This window comes from Pleurodeles waltl, chromosome 4_1 (assembly GCF_031143425.1).
Source record: "Pleurodeles waltl isolate 20211129_DDA chromosome 4_1, aPleWal1.hap1.20221129, whole genome shotgun sequence".
NCBI classification, from domain to species: domain Eukaryota; kingdom Metazoa; phylum Chordata; class Amphibia; order Caudata; family Salamandridae; genus Pleurodeles; species Pleurodeles waltl.
Window position 1 is genome coordinate 968,684,013 of NC_090442.1, and position 21,655 is coordinate 968,705,667.

At 41.7% G+C, this 21,655-nt stretch overlaps 1 protein-coding gene across 6 annotated transcripts in view; it reads right to left on the bottom strand.

Annotated features, from left to right (window-relative positions):
* The window catches only part of TBC1D22A (TBC1 domain family member 22A), a 1,763,002-nt gene that overhangs the window by 1,596,650 nt on the left and 144,697 nt on the right, over positions 1-21,655 (bottom strand). For all 6 annotated transcript variants that reach the window (XM_069229720.1, XM_069229719.1, XM_069229718.1 and 3 more), the window contains exon 4: positions 14,676-14,855. In XM_069229720.1, coding sequence (XP_069085821.1) covers positions 14,676-14,855 — 180 coding nt within the window. The remainder of the gene's footprint in view (positions 1-14,675; positions 14,856-21,655) is intronic.

The window sequence follows — 21,655 nt, forward strand, 5'->3', positions numbered from 1 at the left end:
GTTCCCATGGTACCTAGACAGCACATGCAGATACCTCAAGCCCCGATGGAGCAGCAACAGATGATGCCTTCTCAACAGGTCAAAGGTCAGATACAAGACAGAAATAGTAACAGTACACCAATTCCCGTTTCACGGCGAGAATTAAATAAATGGTGACTGGATGAGTGACAGTTTGGATGAGGAGCCATGTGTGCTTGCAACTCCCTTAGAGGTAGATCAGAGGGAACACTATGTGAGGGGAGAGGTAATGGGTCAAAGAGTCTCATTTCTGGTGGACACAGGAGCTACACGCACTACCGTAAGAAGTGCAGAGGTCCCAAATCTGCCCGTTTTAGGAAGAACAGTTCAGGTTGTTGGGGTAGCAAATCAGTATTTGACAAACCCAATCACAGACCCAGTGCAAGTTGAAATTGGCAATTTCCACGAACAGCATAAGTTTGTGGTCTGTGATTTGAGTCCGGTATCCTTATTGGGAAGGGATTTGTTGTGTAAGACAAAGTGTTTGATTACTTGCTCAAATTATGGAATTGAGATTCAGACAAATATTGATGATGAGGAAGACCCCTTGATTGAGTTTTTTCCCGATGTTCACAGTGAAAGAACTTCATTCTGATTTGCAGGCAACAGTGCAAGAGAACGTGTGGGATTTGACAGGGAAAGAAGTGGAGTTGATCAAAGGAGTGGAGCTGATTAAGATTATCTTAAAGCTGAGTGCAGTTTTCCCGCAACTTCCACAGTACAACATGCCACAAGATGTCCTGATGAAAGTGGCTCAGATAATTGCAGATTTTGTGAAGCAGAGAGTTTTGAAGGAGGTGTTGTCAACCAGATCTTGAAAAAGAATTTGGAGTCATTAGAATTGCCTTTCAATTCGACTCTGGTACAGTACATTGATGACCTATTGATCACATAAAAGACAAGGGACGAGTGTAAGTATGACTCGATTGCCCTGTTGAATCATTTGGGGAAGTACGGTAATAGGGTGTCACCACAGAAATTGCAGTATTGTCAGAAGGTAGTGAAGTATTTGGGTCACCAAATTGAGAAAGGGTCTAGGAAAATATCCAGAGAGAGGATTACAACGATACTGCAGATAAGTCCCCCGACCACACAGACAGATGTCACGATGTTCCTGGGAATTGTGAGCTATTGTCGCCAATGGATTCCGCATTTTTCAGAAATTTCCAAACCATTGCAGAAGTTGACTCATAAGGATGTCATCAATCCCATAGTGCTAGATCAGGATGAAATGAGAGCGGTCACTGAGTTGAGAGAGAGTTTGTGCAGAGTTCCAGCATTGGGTATGCCTGACTACATGAAACCTTTCACATGGTTTTGTCATGAGCGTGATGCATGTCCATTGTCTGTCTTGACTCAGGTCCATGGAGGTGCTCATCACCCAGTAGCATATTTTTCAGCTACCTTGGACCCAGTTGCAGCAGCCTTACCAGGTTGTTTGCGTGCGGTTGCCGCAGTTGGTCAGAGTCTGTCACAGTGTGAAGGCGTGGTAATGGGATATCACCTGAAAGTAAAGGTCCATTACTCGATTAAATTTTACTGGCAAGGACGAAAACCCAATACTTGACTGGCTCTAGGTTGACTAGGCATAAGATGAGTATTTTGGGTGCACCAAATGTGACACTGAAAAGATGTACAATACTGAACCCGGCAACTCTACTTCCAAATGATACTACTGAAATTCTAAGAGGAAGATGTGGAATTTGATTGTCTCGAAGTAACTGAGTTGTGCACAAAACCGAGACCTAACATTAGAGATACCCGATTGGAAGAAAATTACCAAATTGTCTTTGTTGATGGTTCTTGTCTAAGAGACAACACAGGGACATTGAGAGCGGGATATGCTGTGTGCACACTTACAGGTACCTTAGCAACTTCCTGGCTTTGAGGAGTGTATTCTGCCCAAGTAGCAGAATTGGTCGCTCTTACTAGAGCGTGTCATGTCTCTGCTTGATTAAGAGTCACTATCTACAAAGATAATCAAAACAGATTCGGATAAGTTCATGATTTTGGTCAATTGTGGTCGCAGATAGGTGTTTCGACCTCTACCGGATCACCAGTGACAAATGGATAGAATAAAGGAGTTGTCATATGCAATTCAACTGCCTGATGAAATTACCGTGGTAAAGTCACAGGACTACGTGTCCTTGGGAAATGGATTCGTGGATCAAGTCGCAAGATTTTGCACCTTGAACTGTATATCATTCAAAGACAAGTGGGAATTGCTACATGAAGAAGACACAACATGTGCGAGTTTTGCATTAAAAGTATTTGACACTTTAAAAGAGTTAAAATCTTTACAAAGTAATGTTGAGAAAGAGGAGAAACATTCATGGAGCAAAATGAAATGTGTCCAAAGACAGGATGAATTGTGGGTTTAAGAAGAGGGTCAGTTGGTTTTGCCAAACAGCCTGTTGTCCCAGATGGCGAGGTACTATCATGGTCAGGCACACATTGGGAGCGATGCCATGGTTTGTCTGTTCAAAAGTGATTGGTTCAACCCCAAGTTTAGATAAGCAGCTGAAGCAGTATGCCATCGCTGTGTCATTTGTCAGCAATTAAATGCGGGGAAAGAGACAGTGGTTAATTTGAGCCACTTTGGAAGAGCAGGAGGTCCATTCAGCAGAATGCAAATGGACTTCATTGAGATGCCTGTGTCTGGAGGTTTGAGATATGTGTTGGTGATTATTTGCATCTTTAGTCACTGGATTGAAGCCTACCCTACACGAAGAAATGATAGTCTCACAGTAGCGAAACTGTTGCATAGGGAACTGATACCGGGCTTCCGATTTCCGATCTCTTTAGAATCAGATAGGGGAACTCACTTCCATAATGAGGTGATTAAACTATTGTGTGCAGCATTGAACATCGAGCAAAAGTTGCACTGTAGTTACAGCACTGAAGCATCAGGACTAGTGGAGCAGATGAATGGTACTATGAAGTCAAGAATTGCCAAAATGTGTGCAGCTACAAATTTGAAGTGGCATGATGCATTGCCTTTGGTGTTGATGTCAATGAGAAACACACCTGACAGGAAGACAGGATTGTCACCCCATGAGGTTCTCATGGGCAGAGCAATGAGGTTGCCAGCATTTCCAGCAAATGCACACGTCAACATTACAGATGATATGGTGTTGGATTACTGCAAGGGTCTGGCTGCAGTAGTCTGCTCTTTCTCTCAGCAGGTGGAGGCCACCACAGTGCCAACGATGCATGACCCAGGGCACAACCTGAGAGCCTGTGACTGGGTTGTTGTTCAAAAGCATGTGCGCAAGACGTGTCTGGAGCCTTGTTGAAGGGACCGTACCAGGTGGTCCTAATGACTACGACAGGCATGAAGTGTGCTGGGATCCCAAACTGGATTCACACAAGTCATACGAAGAAAGTGGCATGTCCACTGGATCATGAAGAAATGTTGTTGAGAGTACCAACAACTGTGAGACAAATTACAGCACCATAAAGGGAGCAAGAAGGAACTGAGGCTGAACCCGAGCTCGTTGAAGACGGTTTCATCACTCCTGTGAGAGACAAGGGTGGAGACCTCCAGGAGGGTGCTGGGAAACCTATCTCAACCGAAACAGCAGGAGAGCCTAATGTAGAGGGGGCTCTCCCAGAAGCAGATGATTTCGAGAGACAAACAGAGCAATTGCCAGACCCAGAATATGTGTTTCATTCGATCTTGAGGTTATTCTACATGACTTTAGCATTGGTAATATAAGGGAAATAAACTTACTAAACTTTTACTAAAGGTGTGGTTATTCATGTCTGAAAGGTCATGGTGTGTGATAATTACTGAAGCCATTGATTTTTGATTTGACTTATGATTAATGATTATTGTGTATTGATTACTGATTCTGTTCTGGAGCTATGGTAAGAACATCCAACAAGCCAAAAGGTTCATCGACCTACACGCCTCCCCTTGTAAGTTTACTTATTAAGGTCCAACGCGCTAATAAGAAACTGCACTTCAAACTTATTTAAAGGTAGCCTCTATGTGAACCTATGAGACAGACAGGCCTTGCAACAGTAAAAAACTGATTTTGGCAGTGTTTCACTGTTAGGACATGTAAAACACATCTTTATCATACACTGCACCCTGCCCATGGGGCTACCTAGGGCTTACCTTAGGGGTGCCTTTCATGTAGTAAAACAGAAGGTTTGGGCCTGGCAAATGGGTACAATTGCCAGGTCGAATTGACAGTGAAAGACTGCACACACACAGACACTGCAGTGGCAGGTCTGAGACATGTTCACAGGACTACTCATGTGAGTGGCACAATCAGTGCTGCAGGGCCACTAGTAGCATTTTATTTGTGGGCCCTGGGCACCTCTGGTGCACTTTACTAGTGGCTTACCAGTAAATCAAATATGCCAATCATGGATAAACCAATCACCAATACAATTTGCACAGGGAGCACTTTCACATTAGCACTGATCTGTAGTTGTGAGGTGCACAGAGACAATAAACCAGCAAAAGCAGAACTGAAAAAATAGAAGGAAGAAAGCAAAAGGTTTGGGGATAATCCTGCAAAAAGGGTCATTTCCAACACTATACATTTGGATTTCGTGATTTAAATGAAAATGATCTATTGTCTGTTACCAATCTTTGTCCTCCTACATCAACTCCTTTACCACAAAGGCTTACTGTCAACATTAAAGCAAGTGATGGCCTTATAGACAGTGGCCAACTTTGATGCCATCTGTGCTTGTGGGCTGGAAATAATAGGTGGAAGTTTACTCCTCTGTGACACTCTCAAACCACCAGAACTCTCTTCTATGAGTTTCTCCAGCTCTATGTTTCTTTCAATGTTGTGTTCCTCCCTTGGATCCCAATTAAGGTGGAGCTAAAATAACTATCTGTTATTCAATCCAGCCACCACTTCTTCCTGTCACATGCGCTCCAGGGCTTTACCCATATGTGGTATTTCTCCCTCTGATCAAGCCACAATTACTCTTACGTACTGGCCTTTCACTACTAATTTGGTATTGGTCTCCTCTGGTAATCACTGCAAGCAGCCGTGGCCCTTCCTTTGGGGCTGAGAGTCACAACCGCCCACCTTTTATCCCTCAAGCAGAGTGTCTGTCAGGCCAAGCAAAGGTCAGCCTGACAGACACTTTTCATTTTCAGGTCAGGCACCCAGGAGCTAGACATGAGCTATTTGTGTGGCATCCCAGCTGCGTGAGCTGAACTTTGCTGGGCTGAAGAAGTCACAGCCCTGTGGGCATGACCTCTTCAGCCTAGCAAAGGTGACTGGAGGCGCTACCTCTCATGACGAGGGGGAACGTCACAGATTGCTTCTGACCTGGGCACTTCAGTTTTAAGCCCTGGAGTGCCCAGGGCCGAATGCCAATCAGTGACACCTGGTCACAGAGTGAGGTGTGTCAGCAGTCTCACGGACCCCAGCCCACTGAGTGATGAGTTGGGACTGCTGCCTTCCCTCATTGGCTGACCTTAGGTTAGCCAGTGAGGGAAGGCAGCAGTCGCAACACTCCTCGGACCTCCTGTTGGGGAGACACTGGATGCAAAAGCGAAGCTGCCTTCGAGTACAGCAGAATGGCCACAGACAGTTCAATATTCCTTTGAGTAATAACACAGCACTGTGATCCACGAGTTCTTGCTATGCCACAGATGACGCACTACCACAGAGGCCTAAGGGAACGCTGAGCTCTTCTCAGTGAGTAGGACCAATAAGAAAATTCTCAACTTAATTAATTACAAGAGTGTAGAGATGCTAGAGGATGCTCTATTCTACCAGTTCGGTGCTTTATTCCAGAAAGCTATGGCTTCGCAGAGCTTTTAAATACCCAGTATCTGTAGGGCTGTGTATATAATGGGCTAATGTGCGATTTCAGTTTCAACATGCTTTTTGACATCATAACGTTGCTGCAGATCCAAAAGTCACGTTCATTCTTTTAAATATTGGCATTTTTGGAAATTACTACCAAGCCATTGCTAAAACAGAGTTACAGAAAATACTCAGGCAGTACATGAAAAATAAAATTTAGTAGCAGGGAACATTTTAAAATGTTACTTTGTTTAGATAATTTACTTTAAAGTGTCAACGTTTAGTTTCTGTTACACAGTTATAGGACTACCCATAGATCATTGTGCCACAGTCTTTCTAAAAACAAGAGAAAACACATTCCATGACTGCCTTACAACTTACATGTGTGCACATGACCATCTCCCATCTTTGATTTTTTTCCCTTAAAAAAAAATCAGTACAAGATGTTACCATGCATGCACTTGGATATACACACATGAATTATGGGGAGAAAAGGCTTTGAAAGAGCTAGTAGGCGTCGAGATTGAGACTGTTTGTTTTGCTATTACTGCTTCTTACTAGCAACAATTAAACATGAACTGCCATATTGGTTATCATTGGTACTGCAACTACTCGGCTACTGTGTAGCGCTGAAAAAAGTGACCCTCACATTGTGGGAATTCGAAAGAAAAATGTGAGGCTTTCTACCTAATGACCAATCCAATTCCCAAATTACATCTGATTACAAGGAAAGTAATTTTAATTTGTACCACCAATTAACTATATGAGTAGCTGTAAAAAAAAAAAAATCTCCACCAAACCTTCAACATGATTGGATTTCCACAGCAATACCCCAGGTGATCAAACTCTTCAACCTCTGAATATTAAGTAAAACGGGTAGACCTCTCAAATTATCAAGTTATGCCATGACAGCACTTTATTTTCTATTACTTATAGGTTTATGTTTCTCAGCAGTAATACAAATCCCAACAACACGCACACCGCACCCTTCCTGCTAAAACCACATCCTCCCCAAACGCCCATCTTGCCACAGGGCTCAGGTAATGTCCATCCCCCCAGTTGCTATCCCTGGCTAGTGTCAGGGCAGCAAGATATAAAACTCCCACAGCCTCGTGAGTGCTGGCACATTAGTTCTTGGTTGTGGAGTATTGAAGTCCTTCTGCACCTGCTGTGCTCGACATCTACGGTGATGCCTTTACTGTGTTGCTGCTGTAAAGGCTTAAGTGCCATGGTACCAATTTTTGATTAGAGCCACGATGTCAGCACTACCAAGTGCCAGGTTAGCAGACCACCAGTGCTGCCAAGTTTTGACTTTATCTCTTGCATCTTTCTTTCACCAGCCTACACTTTCTGTCTCTCGATCTTACCCTTGCAGATTATTTTCCATTCCTGCTTGCTTCGTTTGTTACCGTTTTCCTACCTTTTTCTTCCACGTTGTATCTCCACTTTCTGTGTTTCTCATTTTCGGGGTTAAAAATTGATAATGAAAAATAAGTCCTGGTCCACAGTGGGAAATGACCATATATAACAAAGTCTTTATTAGTGAATTTAAACAGAACAAGTCACTACCTATATATATGTACCTAACTTCACTATTTTTCTTTGTCAATATAGTTAGCACTAATAAATGTTCTATTAGTGTACTTTGTAGTAAACAATATTATATAGCAACAAGATGGCTTAGTCATTTAGCACTCACTGCTATGAGACCTGCAGGGCATTTGTTCAAATCCAGCGCAGCCTTCCATCACTCTGAGTTTGGAAAATTGAGAACCATTAAATTGGTTAACAATAATAAAATGATCTAGAAAGCTTAGAAATGCCAGAAGTGTGTTTTTGAGGTTCCATATTAAAGTTGTGCAATGTATGTGATTTCTGGACTAACAGAATATGTCATCTTGCAATGTGTATTATTTACATTTGCATTTGCACAATGCAACATGACCACAGAATAAACAGATACTGTGCCACATAAACCAGACCAAAATACATAAATGAAGGCGACAATGCCATCCTCTAGACAAGGGCTTATGTTGTTATAAATGTGATATCTAAATGCCTGTTTCTCTTTAAAGCACTTAAAAAAAGACTTCAGCACAACACCCACTTCTTAAAAAATGTGAGCACAACAGTCTACCTCCCAAATACTCAAAAGATGCTTATCATTTGGACACACCCACTTCTATGACAAAATACCTTTGTCTTCCTGAAAAGAATGATGCGACCATCTAGTAATCAGAAGCATCCAAGCACTAAAGAAATTCTGACTGCTGATGTTCAGCAAAGAGGACTACCAGCACTCTGAGAAGATAAACATCAGCCAAGCAGACCGCACTGCAAGAGGGCAATCTCCACGGTGACCAGTGTGGGATTCTAGCTTGTCTGGGTGGCTGTTTTTTTCAGCTGAAGACAAGGAAGAACCCAAGCTGTAAAATCACCAGGACGATGAGCAGCGCAAGCTCAGTGGAACCTACTCCTAATTGGTGCTGGTGCTGCTGACCAGAGTCCACAAGAAAAAGCACTGTCACTGTGAAGCCTGATCACAACAGAAGGGCCAGGGTAAAGACCACAATATCTTTGCGAAGTGGACTGTGTAGAGTGCACACCACAAAGAACAGCACTGCTTGCCAAAATGACTAAACCTGAACACCAAGGTACTATGACCCAAACTAGAGGAGGAGAAGTCAACAAGAAAGCGGGGGAAGAGGGAAAGGAAATGCTCACTGGCAAAAATTATAGTTTGATCGGCTGTGACATATTCAGAACATCCAAGAATCCCCTGAGGAGTTCCCTAAATGATCATCATCGCCTTGCACAAAAAGTACAAGCCAGGTCTGGCCCACAAGAGCTGCTATTGGGCCATCAAAGAATACGTAATACATAGTGCTACATAATATAATGCACAATATTCAGTTGAGTGTGCTGGAGTGTGACCTTTAAAATTAATATTAACATGCATAGAGAATAATATACGCGTTTGAAATGTGCCCACGGGGAGTGGCCATCAATGTATATGGTGATTAATGAAACTGACTAATGATGAATTAACAATGTACATATATGGTTTTGTATTAGCGTATCTTAATTAGAGTCATTTACTAGGGTTTTGCTAAGTTAATCACTAGGCCTTAGTTAGCGAGGTTCTGGGCCTAGCTGCCTGGTCTCATATTAATTGTGTTTTTCTAAAAAGCAATGTGCTGCTTTCCTGAAGGACACAAAGCTGTACCTTTCCAGAAGCTAGGGATGTGTGTAGCTGTAGTAAATTCTTTCTCATGGGACCCGACTTGCTCAAGGAGACATTCTTGCCGAATGCAACAGTGTAATTCGCAACAGGTGAAAGGTTGCAGGGACTAGGAGAAGACAATGGAACTACTGACTGGAGCGTAAAGTGTAACTTTTCTTACCTGACATTCCACCCGATGAAGACGTCAATCACAGAAGCCAATAAACTGCATGAGAACTGTGTTAGGTGAAAATTCTAGTAAGGTGTGTGGAGAATTAATGGACAGAGATAACGATGCACCAAATATTGCCCAATGGGAAATTAGAGACTGTTCGACAGTTTTGATAGAACGGTGTGACCCGAGGAGAAATCAGCCATTACTTTGCCACTCTTGAAGCTATTCTTTGCCATTCTTCCTCACCAAACCTTGCCATTCGGAATCCATCTGATACTTTAACCCATCCTAATCCTATCCCCTTGTCTGATATGCACTTCTCCTCCTTATGAGGGAAGAGCCTTGTTCTTTATCTATGTCCTACCGATACTTGTCTACTCTATCCTGGCTGATGGCGAATTGACTGGTGTCCTGAGGATGAAGACTGACACTATTTGCTGACTCAATCAGATGGGTAACTATCTGATGAAACTGTAATTGTCTGTTTGCCTTTTCTTTCTAGGTACCAACTGCTCTTTTGATAGAGACCATAGTTAGATGTTTTCCAAATTCATGTTGCCAAATTGTTTTGCATGAAGCCCAACATGCTGATGCTAATTGGAGGTTAGTTAAGGAGTTCGGGTGCAAATAGACAAATGACTGGATTCTTGCTTTGTTGAATAATGTACTAATGATGCTCTGCTAAAGTTGACATGGTAAAGTCATGTTTTGTTCTAATGTTCATGATCTATGCTTTGATAAAGTTTTGCTCGAGTTGCCAAGTTATAGTGGTTTTGATGTGCCTGTAATGTTGAAACTAATAAACATGATATTAACATGATATTAGATTGTAACTAATAGGGAATAAATATCCTAACTCATAATTAGGTTTGTGTGGTTATTCATGGCTGAAAGGTCATGGTGCGTTCGCTGTATTGATCTATATTAATGTTATTGTACAGCTTGATTGATTAGTTATTGTGCATATTGATAGAGCTATTGACATATTGATTGTGATGCCAAAAGATACCTCATTCTGGGAAGTCTCCAAACGTGGTCAAAAGGTTCATTGGCCTAGACGTGTCTCATTGTAAGTTTACTTATCAAGGTTCTGACTCGTTATCAAGTGTGAATTTAGGAAAAATACTATTAGCTAGATATTGATTTTGTGAATTGGGTTACTTGTCTAATTGAGTACTGAGTCAGTAACCGCACACCATCTTCCCGAGCAAGCCGTAGACTGCTCTCACTACCCTGAGTGTCTAGTGATAAAGGGGTGTACCTGGTACTCTGCATTCAGATAAATAGTAAGATTTAACCCCAGGACACAGTGGTAAAAGGCTCTGACTCTCACAATCTGAGCCCTGTAAGGGCAATTAGACCAAGGAGTCCCAAAAGAAACTTTCCACCAACATAATATTCTGTAGGCAGTTCAGTATTGTAAGTGGCAGTTACCTTCAAAGCAATTCATCGGATTGTGAAACAGGTGCATCTTCATACCAGTCTTGAATCTCATGGAGTCTGTTTTGCAATGGAAGGGTCGAGGGATTGAGTTCTAGAAAAGGTGCATTCTGGTTAAGCATTACATCCACAAAACGTGTACAGGCCACAGAGTGAGCAGTTTGTTTTGAGTCTGTGGCCTTAGGTGTCTGGCTAGTCAGTAAGATGTCAACAGGTTGAATGTTTGGAGGCTTCTAGATTTTGAAGAGCTGTATTGGTGATGCCACCTGTTCTCGGTTTAAAAATTATCTTCTCAACCTTACTATCGTCTCAAACTAAAATGTAACTGCTCCAGGTATTAATAGGAGCAGGATGCTACTGAGCACTCACTTCTATCAAAGTCTTGCTTATTTCTCATACTCAAGAAAACATGGCAGCAGTCTTACAAGCCGACTATACACTGGTAAGCATAGCAGTTTATTTGTTTCCATTTTCGGAGCAAGGATTATTTTCCCAGAACACTTCTGGTTTCCCAGCATGCACGGCTGTTTGTGTGATGGAAGATCTCACATCTCAGAAGATTAACAACAGCTCCAGTAGAGCGGATTTAGATCTGTCCCTATCTGAAAGCAATTCAATACCATCCACAGGCTGCCTTCGTCAGATAGACAAAAAGAGATTAATTGTTTTCCCACTTCCCTCTTTAGCAGGGAACCTTCCAGTAACAGAGCAGCTCAGGGCTGATCGTTCAAGGTCTTATCTATAAACATTTTACTGACAAAATGGTTAGTGGCTTTAGTTTCCCCATCCTGCGTCCCCTGTTGATGGAGCTGGCCTGCATGCGTAGGCATCAATGGAGAGACTGCAAGCAGCAGCACAGGAAGCATGCAGATTAACTGAAGCATGGGGTCTCTCAAGCACTGGGGCATAAAGCGAGGCATCTGTCATTGTCTTGTTACTATGTGCTTGCAGTGCCTTCATTACTTTCCGAAATAGAGCTCTGTCAGACAGTCAATTAAATTACCATGAACAGAAAGATAAATTATGTGTAAAATGAAAAATAATTTCAAAGAGAGCAAACATCGCTTAAATTAAGAAAGAAAAAAAATGCAGTGCTCTATCAAAATACAACCTCATCTTGCAGTAGGCCAAGAACCACCCTATTACAAAATGCCAACGATATGAGTGCAAATGTATTTCAAAAGGGTCGAGGAAGTCGCTAGACAGACAGGCTGCAAAATATCGAGTTCAATTTTTGTCGATTTAAAGAACTTGACCACCTGGCATTATCTTGTACAAATAGCCAGCATTTCTTTAAAAGCTATGAATATGTATATATAAACCGAGATCTACAGTAAGAAAGTGACGCACGCTCAAAGTAAGTAATAGAATGGAACAGAAACCAATGGGTTAGTCTTTTGAACTTTATTGGCTTGGCCGAGTACCAGAAATCTGCAGTACTCGAAGTTCTGGTTTTCGCAGTCACTGTCCTTACTTCAAGAGATGGATGTAATCAAATCAGGAACCACGCTGCCAACTTCAACAACTCTCCCAGTTTTACAATCCAGAAGTGGTTTTCATGCAGGTAGTCAGCATCAATAAAACCGCTGACACCCAGCTTTTCAAATTAAAGATATGAAACCATAATACTTTGTGAATGACCAGACACACAACACATATCAAACATGCAAAGGTCAACGACTAGGCCACACTGGACATTCTGCAATTAGGCATTTCCCTAGTAGATTGCAGTGTAGGTGCTCCTTTCAGAGCAGACAAGGCTGCCATGGTTTAGTCATGTCCCATAGTTCCATCCTTGACATTTTTTAGACCAAATAATGACATCCAGCAGTGGCTGGTCTGTAAATTTTAGCCAGTGCTAATTTTGGTTTTGCATCTGGTCCTGACCAGTGAGGCAGACACCTCTAGTCTAAGTCAAGAAGGCCATCACACTGCTCACATATCTGCCTTAAATTAGGGAATAAAGTGAGAAAAGAGTGTGAAAAAAGCCTCAATGTAATGGTAACAAATGCACCTACTGATGATAATCAAGGAAGGCTTGGAACATCATAAATCTTAAATGCAAAAAATGATTGCATCGCTAAAAGACATGCTAAACTGACTCTATACAATAAATAATTCTAAATGGCCAGAAAGCATAATTGGGTATCCTTTTCTAGCTCTTCTAGAACAAGACAAATATACAGATTTAAATGTTTCACAATTGTATTTACTTTTTTACATTTATTTTATTTGGCAGTTGTGTAAAGTGCTAGTGAAGGAGTGTTTCGTAAAGCACGCCATCGCAGATGTTTAGGCTGTCAACAGGTACTACATTTGCACTTAATGAATCTGAATGGAGCTCACTTAACATAGGTTCTAACATGAAAACATGGCCTAGATACGGTTCCCTTGAACACAGGTTAGACATCCCATGGTAGACCAAGGAATGATAACGTGGAAATCGGTTTCAGTGCACTTTTATCATGTATGCAGCACAGAGGTAAAGTGTCTCAGTTTGTTTTGATCCTATTAACATCTTTGCTTGAATTACACAAAACTACAAAAAACAACAACTTGAATCATTTGTACTTTATTCGCTTCGGATATAATGTGAAATATCTTCGTAGTTAATTTACAATTATTTACATTTTGTTGTAGCTGGAAAACTTTGTAAATTCTAAAGACTTTTCTTTCACGGGGGCACCCCTGCAAGATTGTCACTTAGTTCACATTATATATTTCTGTCGCTTTGCAGTTAAAGAAAGGAAAAGTAAACCACAATAACCATCTTTAACAAATGCCTGCCATTTGATAATGCTTGAATGCACAGCAAAGGCAACAAGATAAAAAGAAAATGAAAAGTCCTCATTATATCTCATTACCCTCCTGACTTCCTACAAAGTTATTCTTGGGGTTACTGCAGCACTTCCAAAACACCAACTTCAATCAACCCTGTTTAGAGGCTAAAGAAATGATATGTTCTTGGTGATGCAGTTACACTGAAAGAAAATCCAGAATTTTGAAGAATATCAAATAATACTAATACGAATACGCAGCATTCTGTTTTTAAGATTTTAAAATCTGAATAATATAAATAATAATAAAGATATTCTGCTTCACTTTTATGGATTGATATGCTGAGCTTTAAAGCACCACTGGCTGGCGTGGTTATTTTTTTCTTACACATACAAAATATAAAATAGATTTTAAGATAAAAGAGAGAGTTTTGAAACTTAGATGACATACACAAGGTGTAGTAGGTGCACACATTATTAGAAGAACGTGTGCATTTAAGCATTGTGTTCTACTAAATGCAATGCTTTACCAAAGCTATTTTGTTATGCGATGCGAAGGGGATAGTATTAATAAGATCGTATTCCTCCGTTGCCATGAAAGACAAAATTATTTGTTGGTAAATAGAAATTTTAAGGCATTTGATTTTTATTGTTATTCGGATATTTTGAAGAATCAGGTGTACTTTCTAAAGTATTTCGACTATTTTTATAGCAATACCTACCAATGTGTGTTCAAGCATGAGCACAGTTATATCATGTCTTCATAATCACATAAACTGACGGAACATTTAGCATTTCTTTGCCATATATTTCAGTGTAAATCCTTTTGTCCAACTTGGCACTGAATTGCCACAACCCCCCAAGTAGGTCTGATAATAAATATAAATATATGTAAATACCTTTTAAAGTAACTCGTAGGGTCTCTGAAAAGCATATATATTTTAAGATGAGACTAATATCAACCTTTTATAAATTAAACGACAGGTCAGATTTGAAGAAAAATTAAAGTGTCCTTCAAGAATTCGTTGTACTTAAGAATATGTTACATTTAGTGAAGTGGTTTCTAATATAGGTCCATCGGTGGCTGTATCTAGGCCAGGTTTTCACCATAAACCAGAACGGATGGATTTACATAGACAATGTAAAAGGAACGCATTTATATGGTCTGTGGTTATGCTAAAAATCTGCCCCTGGAAAATAGATTGTTTCTCAATTTATACATTACAGTGCAACAAATAATGAATAAAAGAACTTACCCAGGTCAGTGCTGGGACCAGCAAGAATCTGCCTGAATTTGTCTAATCGAGATGCCTCTCGTTCAGGAAAGGCAGCAGGGACAGAAGAATTCTGCTCAGCAGTTTCAACAACTAAGGCCATGGTTGGCTGATAAGGAACAGACTGCCGTCTCTGTGAAGAAGCATTTCCTCCTGCACCATCTGCAGACAGAAAGACATTAGAGATCATTATAAACTTTACCTCCCATCCCTTTAGCCACTACCCACAGTTGAAGATATTAATATCTTTATGTAACCTTCATGAGGCGGCAGTCAAGGGACAGTTGTCTGACGGACTGGCTGAGGCCATGTGTAACTTTGTTTCTTTGTAAATGAAGCAGGTCTTTTTCAAACCCAGTTTGTGGAAATTCATTATTGGAATTAATGTGCGTGCTTCACATGTAAGAGGTCCACAATTGTCTTTTTACTGGGAAGCAAGTACACCATTGTAGCACTTGATTCTCTCAGGGTAGAGAAGCAGAGCGGGGTAAGGGCTAATCTGGGGAGGTGGCATGGGCTAGCAATCCTAATTTCCCTGACATGTAACTATACTTAAATTATCATCTACTCTGTGCTTTCTCTTTTAACCCCCTCTGTGCCAGGGACGTAATGGTCACGTCCACAGGCACAGTGCCCTTGTGCTGAGGATGTAACCATTACGTCCTCGGCTATAAGCTCGGCTCCCTCCATGGGCTTTCCTCCCACCCCCCCAAGGCAGGGATGGAAGGGAAAGCCTTTCCCCTTCCACCTCCGACCCCACCTGACCCCTCCAGTATCGTCTGATGACGTCAGCGTGCAATCACATGCTGACTTCATCAGAGGCCACCTCCCCATCGCGCTGGAAGCTGCAAAGCATTTCTCTTCCCATCATGTGTTGGTGGCCTGAGAGGCTTCAAAGGAAAGGAAAGGAATTTCCTTCCCTTAGAAGTCTCTCAGAGGATTTCAGAAGCCTGAACGTGAAGTGATCCGGCTTCTGAAATGCCCACTAGACACCAGGGATTTATTTATGAACCAAAATTGGCATAAGGGGAGCGACCCCTTGAGCAAGGGTCGCTCCCAAGGGGGGCAATTTTTTCAAGGCCTTTTCTACCCCCCTTTGGGGCATATCGGCCTATTGTTATTAAGCCGATCTGCCCCCGGGGTGGGCGGTGGGGGGGTAGAAACCTCTAGGCACCAGGGTTAAAAAATGTAAAACTTTTTTTTGTTGTTTTTTTGTTTTTTTAGAGGTGGGGAGAGACCTCTTATGCAAGGGTCGCTCCCCTAGGGGGAAAATTATATTTAGGCCATTTTCGCCCTATTTTTATGAGGCGAATCTGCCCCCAAGGGGGCCAGAAACCACTAGACACCAGGGAGTATTTTTTTTTAAGGCAAATTCAGGCAAGGGTCGCTCCCTGGGGAGGGGGATTTAATTTGGGCCATTTCTGCCCCTACTGGGGGCAGATCAGCCTTTTGTTATTAGGCTGATCTTCCCCCGGGGGGCAGAAACCTCTAGGCAACAGGGATCATTTTTTTTGTTTTGTTTTTTAGAGGTGGGGAGCGACCCCTTAGGCAAGGGTCTCTCCCCTAGGTGGCAAATTGTATTTAGACCACTTCTGCCCCCCTTGGAGGCAGATCAGCCGATTTTTGTTAGGCCAATCTGCCCCCAAGGGGGGCAGAAACTACTAGGCACTGGGATTTTTTTTTTTTGCAACAATTTCATGCAAGGGTAGCGCCCCCTTAGGCAAGGGTCGCTCCCCTCGGGGGGCAAGTTCATTTTAGGCCATTTCTGCTCCCCTTGGGGCAGATTGGTGTATTTCCATTAGGCCAATCTTCCCCCCGGAGGGCAGTAACCACTTAGGCACCAGGGATTAGTGTGTGTGTATGTGTGTGTTTTCTTTAGGGGGGCAGCCCCTTGGGTAAAGGTTGCTACCCATGGGGGCACATTACTGTTGGCCTTATCATCCCCCCAAGGGGGGCAGAAAGCCCACCAGGGAAGATTTCTATTTCCAAAATAAGAGGGTGGGGCTATGGCCATACCCCCACCCCAAATAAATGGAGCCAAAGTTATTCTGCCCACCAGTGGGCAGAAGGGGCAATTACCCCCGATCCACACCCCAGGGGCAGAAAGTCCACTAGATGCCAGGGAATAAAAAAATAAAAAATAGTGGGGTGGTGGCTACCAACCAGTATGGGCCTGGTTATGCCCCCACCCCAACTGAAGGGGGTAACAGTCTTTCAGCTCTCCCCACACACTAAAACATCTTATCCCACGGCAAGCAAGAGGACATTTGATTATTTGGGTTTTTGGTTTTACATGTGGGCCATGAGAGCTTGGCTAATTCTCAAAATCGTACAACTAGGAATGGTGAGGGCTACCCTTTATGGACTTTGGGACGCTGCCATGTAGAAAAATCCACAAGACCTAGACATATCTGAAAACTAAACATCTGGGTGATTCCAGGGTGGTGTGTTTCACATGCATCCCACACCATTTTCTTACCCACAATGCCCTACAAACCTCCAACTTTGCTTGAAATCACACATTTTTTCCACATTTTTGTGATGGAACCTTACAGAATCTGCAGGAATCCACAAAATTCCTACCACCCAGCATTGTCTCATCTATACCGATAAAAATTCTGCTGCCCCTTTTGGACCCGTTTTGGTTCCCCCTCAATTTCAACATGTTTTTGTCTCTTCCCTGTCACCAGCACTTGGCCCACCCACACAAAATGAGGTATCATTTTTACTGGGAGACGGAGGGGAACAGTATGAAATTTGTCCCGGTGTGGTGATCCCACACAGAAGTGTGGGAAAAATGTGTTTTTTTTTAGCTAAATGTGAGGTTTGCTGAGGATTCTGGGTAAGAAAACATTGGGGGATCCACGCAAGTCACACCTCACTGGACTTCCTCAGGTGTCTAGTTTTCAGAAATGTCTGGGTATGGTAGGTTTCCCTAGATGGCTGCTGAGCCAAGGACGCAAAATGCAGGTGCCCCCCGCAAAAAACAGGTAGTTTTGTATTTGGTAATTTTGATGTGTTTTGGGGCATTTCCTTTCACAGGCAGTAGGCCTACCCACAAAAGTGAGGTATAATTTTTATAGGGAGACTTAGGGGAATGCTGGGTGGAAGGAGATTTGTGGCTCCTAACAGATTCCAGAACTTTCTGTCACTGAAGTAAGAGGAAAAAGTGTTTTTTTGGCCAAATTTTGAGGTTTGCAAAGGATTCTGAGTAACAGAACCTGGTCAGAGCCCCACAAGTCACCCCATCTTGGCTTCTTGTAGGTGTCTTGATTTAAAAAATGCGCAGGTTTGCTAGGTTTCCCTAGGTGCTGGCTGAGCTAGAGGTCAAAATCTACAGCTAGGCTCTTTGCAAAGAACATGTCAGATTTCAATGTAAAAATGTGATGTGTCCATTTTGTGTTTCCTGTCAAGAGCATTAGGGCTACCCACACAAGTGAGGTACAATTTTTATCGGGAGACTTGAGGGAACACAGGACAGCAAAACAAGTGTTATTGCCCTTTGTCCTTCTCTACATTTTTTCCTTACAAATGTAAGACAGTGTATGAAAAAGATGTCTATTTGAGAAATGCCCTGTAATTCACATGCTAGTATCGGCACCCCGGAATTCAGAGATGTTCAAATAACCACTGCTTCTCAACACCTTATCTTGTGCCCATTTTGGAAATACAAAGGTTTTCTTAATACTTATTTTTCACTTTTTATTTTTCAGCAAATTAATTGCTGTATACCCAGTATAGAGGGAAAACCCATTGCAAGGTGCAGCTCATTTATTGGCTCTGGGTACCTAGGGTTCTTGATGAACAAACCCTATATATTCCCACAACCAGAATAGTCCATCAGAAGTAACGGTATATTGCTTTAAAAAATCTGACAAAGAAAAAAGTTACATAGTAATACATGGAGAAAAATTGCTTTTTTTTTACCTCAATTCCAATATTCTTTTATTTCAGCTGTTATTTTCTGTAGGAAACACTTGTAGGATCTACACAAATTCCCCTTGCTGAATTCAGAATTTTTTCTACTTTTCGGAAATGTGTAGCTCACTGGGATCCAGCATTGGTTTCTCACCCATTTCTGTCACTAACTGGAAGGAGGCTTAAAGCACAAAAAATAGTAAAAATGTAGGTCCCAGTAAAATGTCAAAATTGTGTTGAACAATGGGGTTTTCTAATTCAAGTCTGCCTGTTCCTGAAAGCTGGGAAGACGGCGGTTTTACCATCGCAAACCCTTTGTTGATGCCATTTTCAGGAAAAAAATCCACAAGCCTTCTTCTGTAGCCCTTTTTTCCCATTGTTTTGAAAAAAACATTTTTTTGTTGTATTTTGTCTAATTTCTTAGCTCCTTCAGTGGAACCCACAAAGTCTGGGTACCTCTAGAATCCCTAGGACGTTGGAAAAGAAAGGGCGCACATTTGGCCTCCGTAGCTTATGTGGAGAAAAAGTTATGAGGGCCTAATCGCGAACTGCCCCAAATAGCCAAAAAAAGGCTTGGCACAGGAGGGGAAAAGGCCTGGCAGCGAAGGGGTTAAAAAGGAAAAGTGCATGTATTACACCCACCACTACTGAATAATATACATTCATTTACAAATACATAGATCAGATAGATGGAAATACTTTTGGTGATATTCTTATATCACATTTTACCCTTGGTGGCTAATGTACCCCTTAATCACAGTGCCCCCCCCACATATAACAGATTTAACATCACAAACTAAGGGGTGTCATTTTAAATAAGGCAGGCTGGCTGGCTTTGTCAAGAGGTCAGCACATTATTAACAGTGACCACATGGTAATGGAGGGCTCGCACTCCCAGATATTGAAGGATATTATTGGTCAGGTCACTTCATAAATATAAGTAATTGGTCTACACCCACAAGACCACCCAAAGTTTCAACCTGAACGTGCTCTGTTAGAGCACAGAAACCACCTACATTATCTATATGAGGAGGAAGGGCTCCCTGATGTTGCCGCCAGCAACATGGGTTGCACTGGAAGCATGGGGAAAGCCATGAAGGCGTTAGGCTGGGACTATAAAATCACCCAAGAAATCACTCTTCTGGAAAGGGACTTGCCAGCACGAGATTGCAAAATTGTGAAGATCTGAACTATGGGATACCATTGGTATCTCTAAGGTGGGCGATATCCTGGAATAAGGGGATATTATGCCCTTCTCCTCAATGCAAAGGTAATTCAGTATGCACCTGACCCAATTTCTAAAATATGCACAACAAAGACATACATCTCAGAAAGCACATGATTACCTTTATGCACAAGAACAGCACAGTAGAAATGTATTTCTGATGCCACAAAATCAATTAAATGCTATTTTGCAACACATTACTGTCTAAGACCATTCAACAGGTAAGAAGGGAGCAGCAACAGACAACAGGGCCAGGTTATTTATGAGGGGTTTGCCTTTATGTTATATTAAATTGATTTTGTGGCATCAGAAATACATTTCTACTGTGCTGTTCTTGTGCATAAAGGTAATCATGTGCTTTCTGAGAAAAAAACTAATATGCACATATCTTCTCAAGGTGTGCAGAATGCACCAGGGCAACAGAAGTGGCAGTGGAAGGCATGACAAGTAACGTCATGGAAATAATGTCCACTACCACAAATCTCTTGCAGGTCACATATGACCACAAGGGAACTGGGGAATACTCTTTGTAATGTTCCTGGCACACAAATAGAAATTTTTAGGTTTTCCTCTGCTTCTTGCTGCACACTGGCAAAATATTCTCCAGTTGTCTTTCCTAGTTTTTTGTGTCTGATTAAGTTGTCCAGTTAAATAGAGGGGTTTGGTCTATTTTCTCTTTGTGTACTCTGTAACTCTAATTGCATTCTTTGTTTTCTAAAGTTTAGCCAGGATTTCCTTTGAGCCCTACTCCTGTACTCTGTTCCTCTTGCTCAGATCCTCTTGTACTCTTAAGGATTTGTGTTAAAATTCCTTGCTATTATTATCAGGAGGCACCGGTTTGTTCTTAACCTTGGTGCCTCAGGCATGCAGACTCACTTTATTGTTCTTTGAGAATTACAGCTATGAGCTATCTCCTAAGACTCTGTGACAGTGACTGTGCCAGGTCCTATTTGATCTTAGTAACAAGTTATGTTCTATAGAACATACAAGTAAGCATTTGTAATCAATTGCTCTTCTGCCTTTTACTTTTCTATAATTTATGGCATTCCCGTTTTCATTGTTTTTTATACCAAAAATGTTTCCTCACCCCAGTTTACGTCTCCTGCAGGAATTACTCAGTTATTGTCCAGTCTTCAGACAGATGTGGTCTGGTCTTTGCTTGTACACTCTCTGGTACATCCTAGTCTGTCCTCTCAGATTCAATTGTTCCTTGGGGATAGCAAAGTGCACCATATTAGTGATTGCTATCACATTCTCGGTGCAGGATCAAAAGGCAGGTTTTGGCAAATACCTAACATTTTCAAATAATATATCTGGGTGTGCCTTTAGCTCCAGTATTACATACCAGACAAGCTATTTGGAACAACCATCTGGCTTTGAATGGGAGTCAGGACACTGATTGTATCCAGACAAGGCACAATGACATCCTCCACAACACAAGAGCACAAGCACAATAAAATAGATTTGTTTTTTTATGACCAGGCGTTATTTGTAGATAAACCTAAAAGAAAAATGTTTCCATAGTAAACACTCAAATCACTAGAACAATGTATTGAGACTTGTGATTGGGATTAATGGTTTTAGGTTTTGACACTAGCTAGGGATTTGATATACATTTCAAAATTTAGCTTGTTATCTAGGATGACACCTAAGGAGTTTTTTTTTTCATTTTATTATTTGATTGAACAGCATCCAACGACTTATAAAGGCAAGTTACAGCCATATAACGCACTCTGATAACGCAACATGGGATCAAAAGATCACTATGAAAGTCTCAGCTATCTCGTTCTGTCCCCACCTCTTATTTTCTCCCACACCC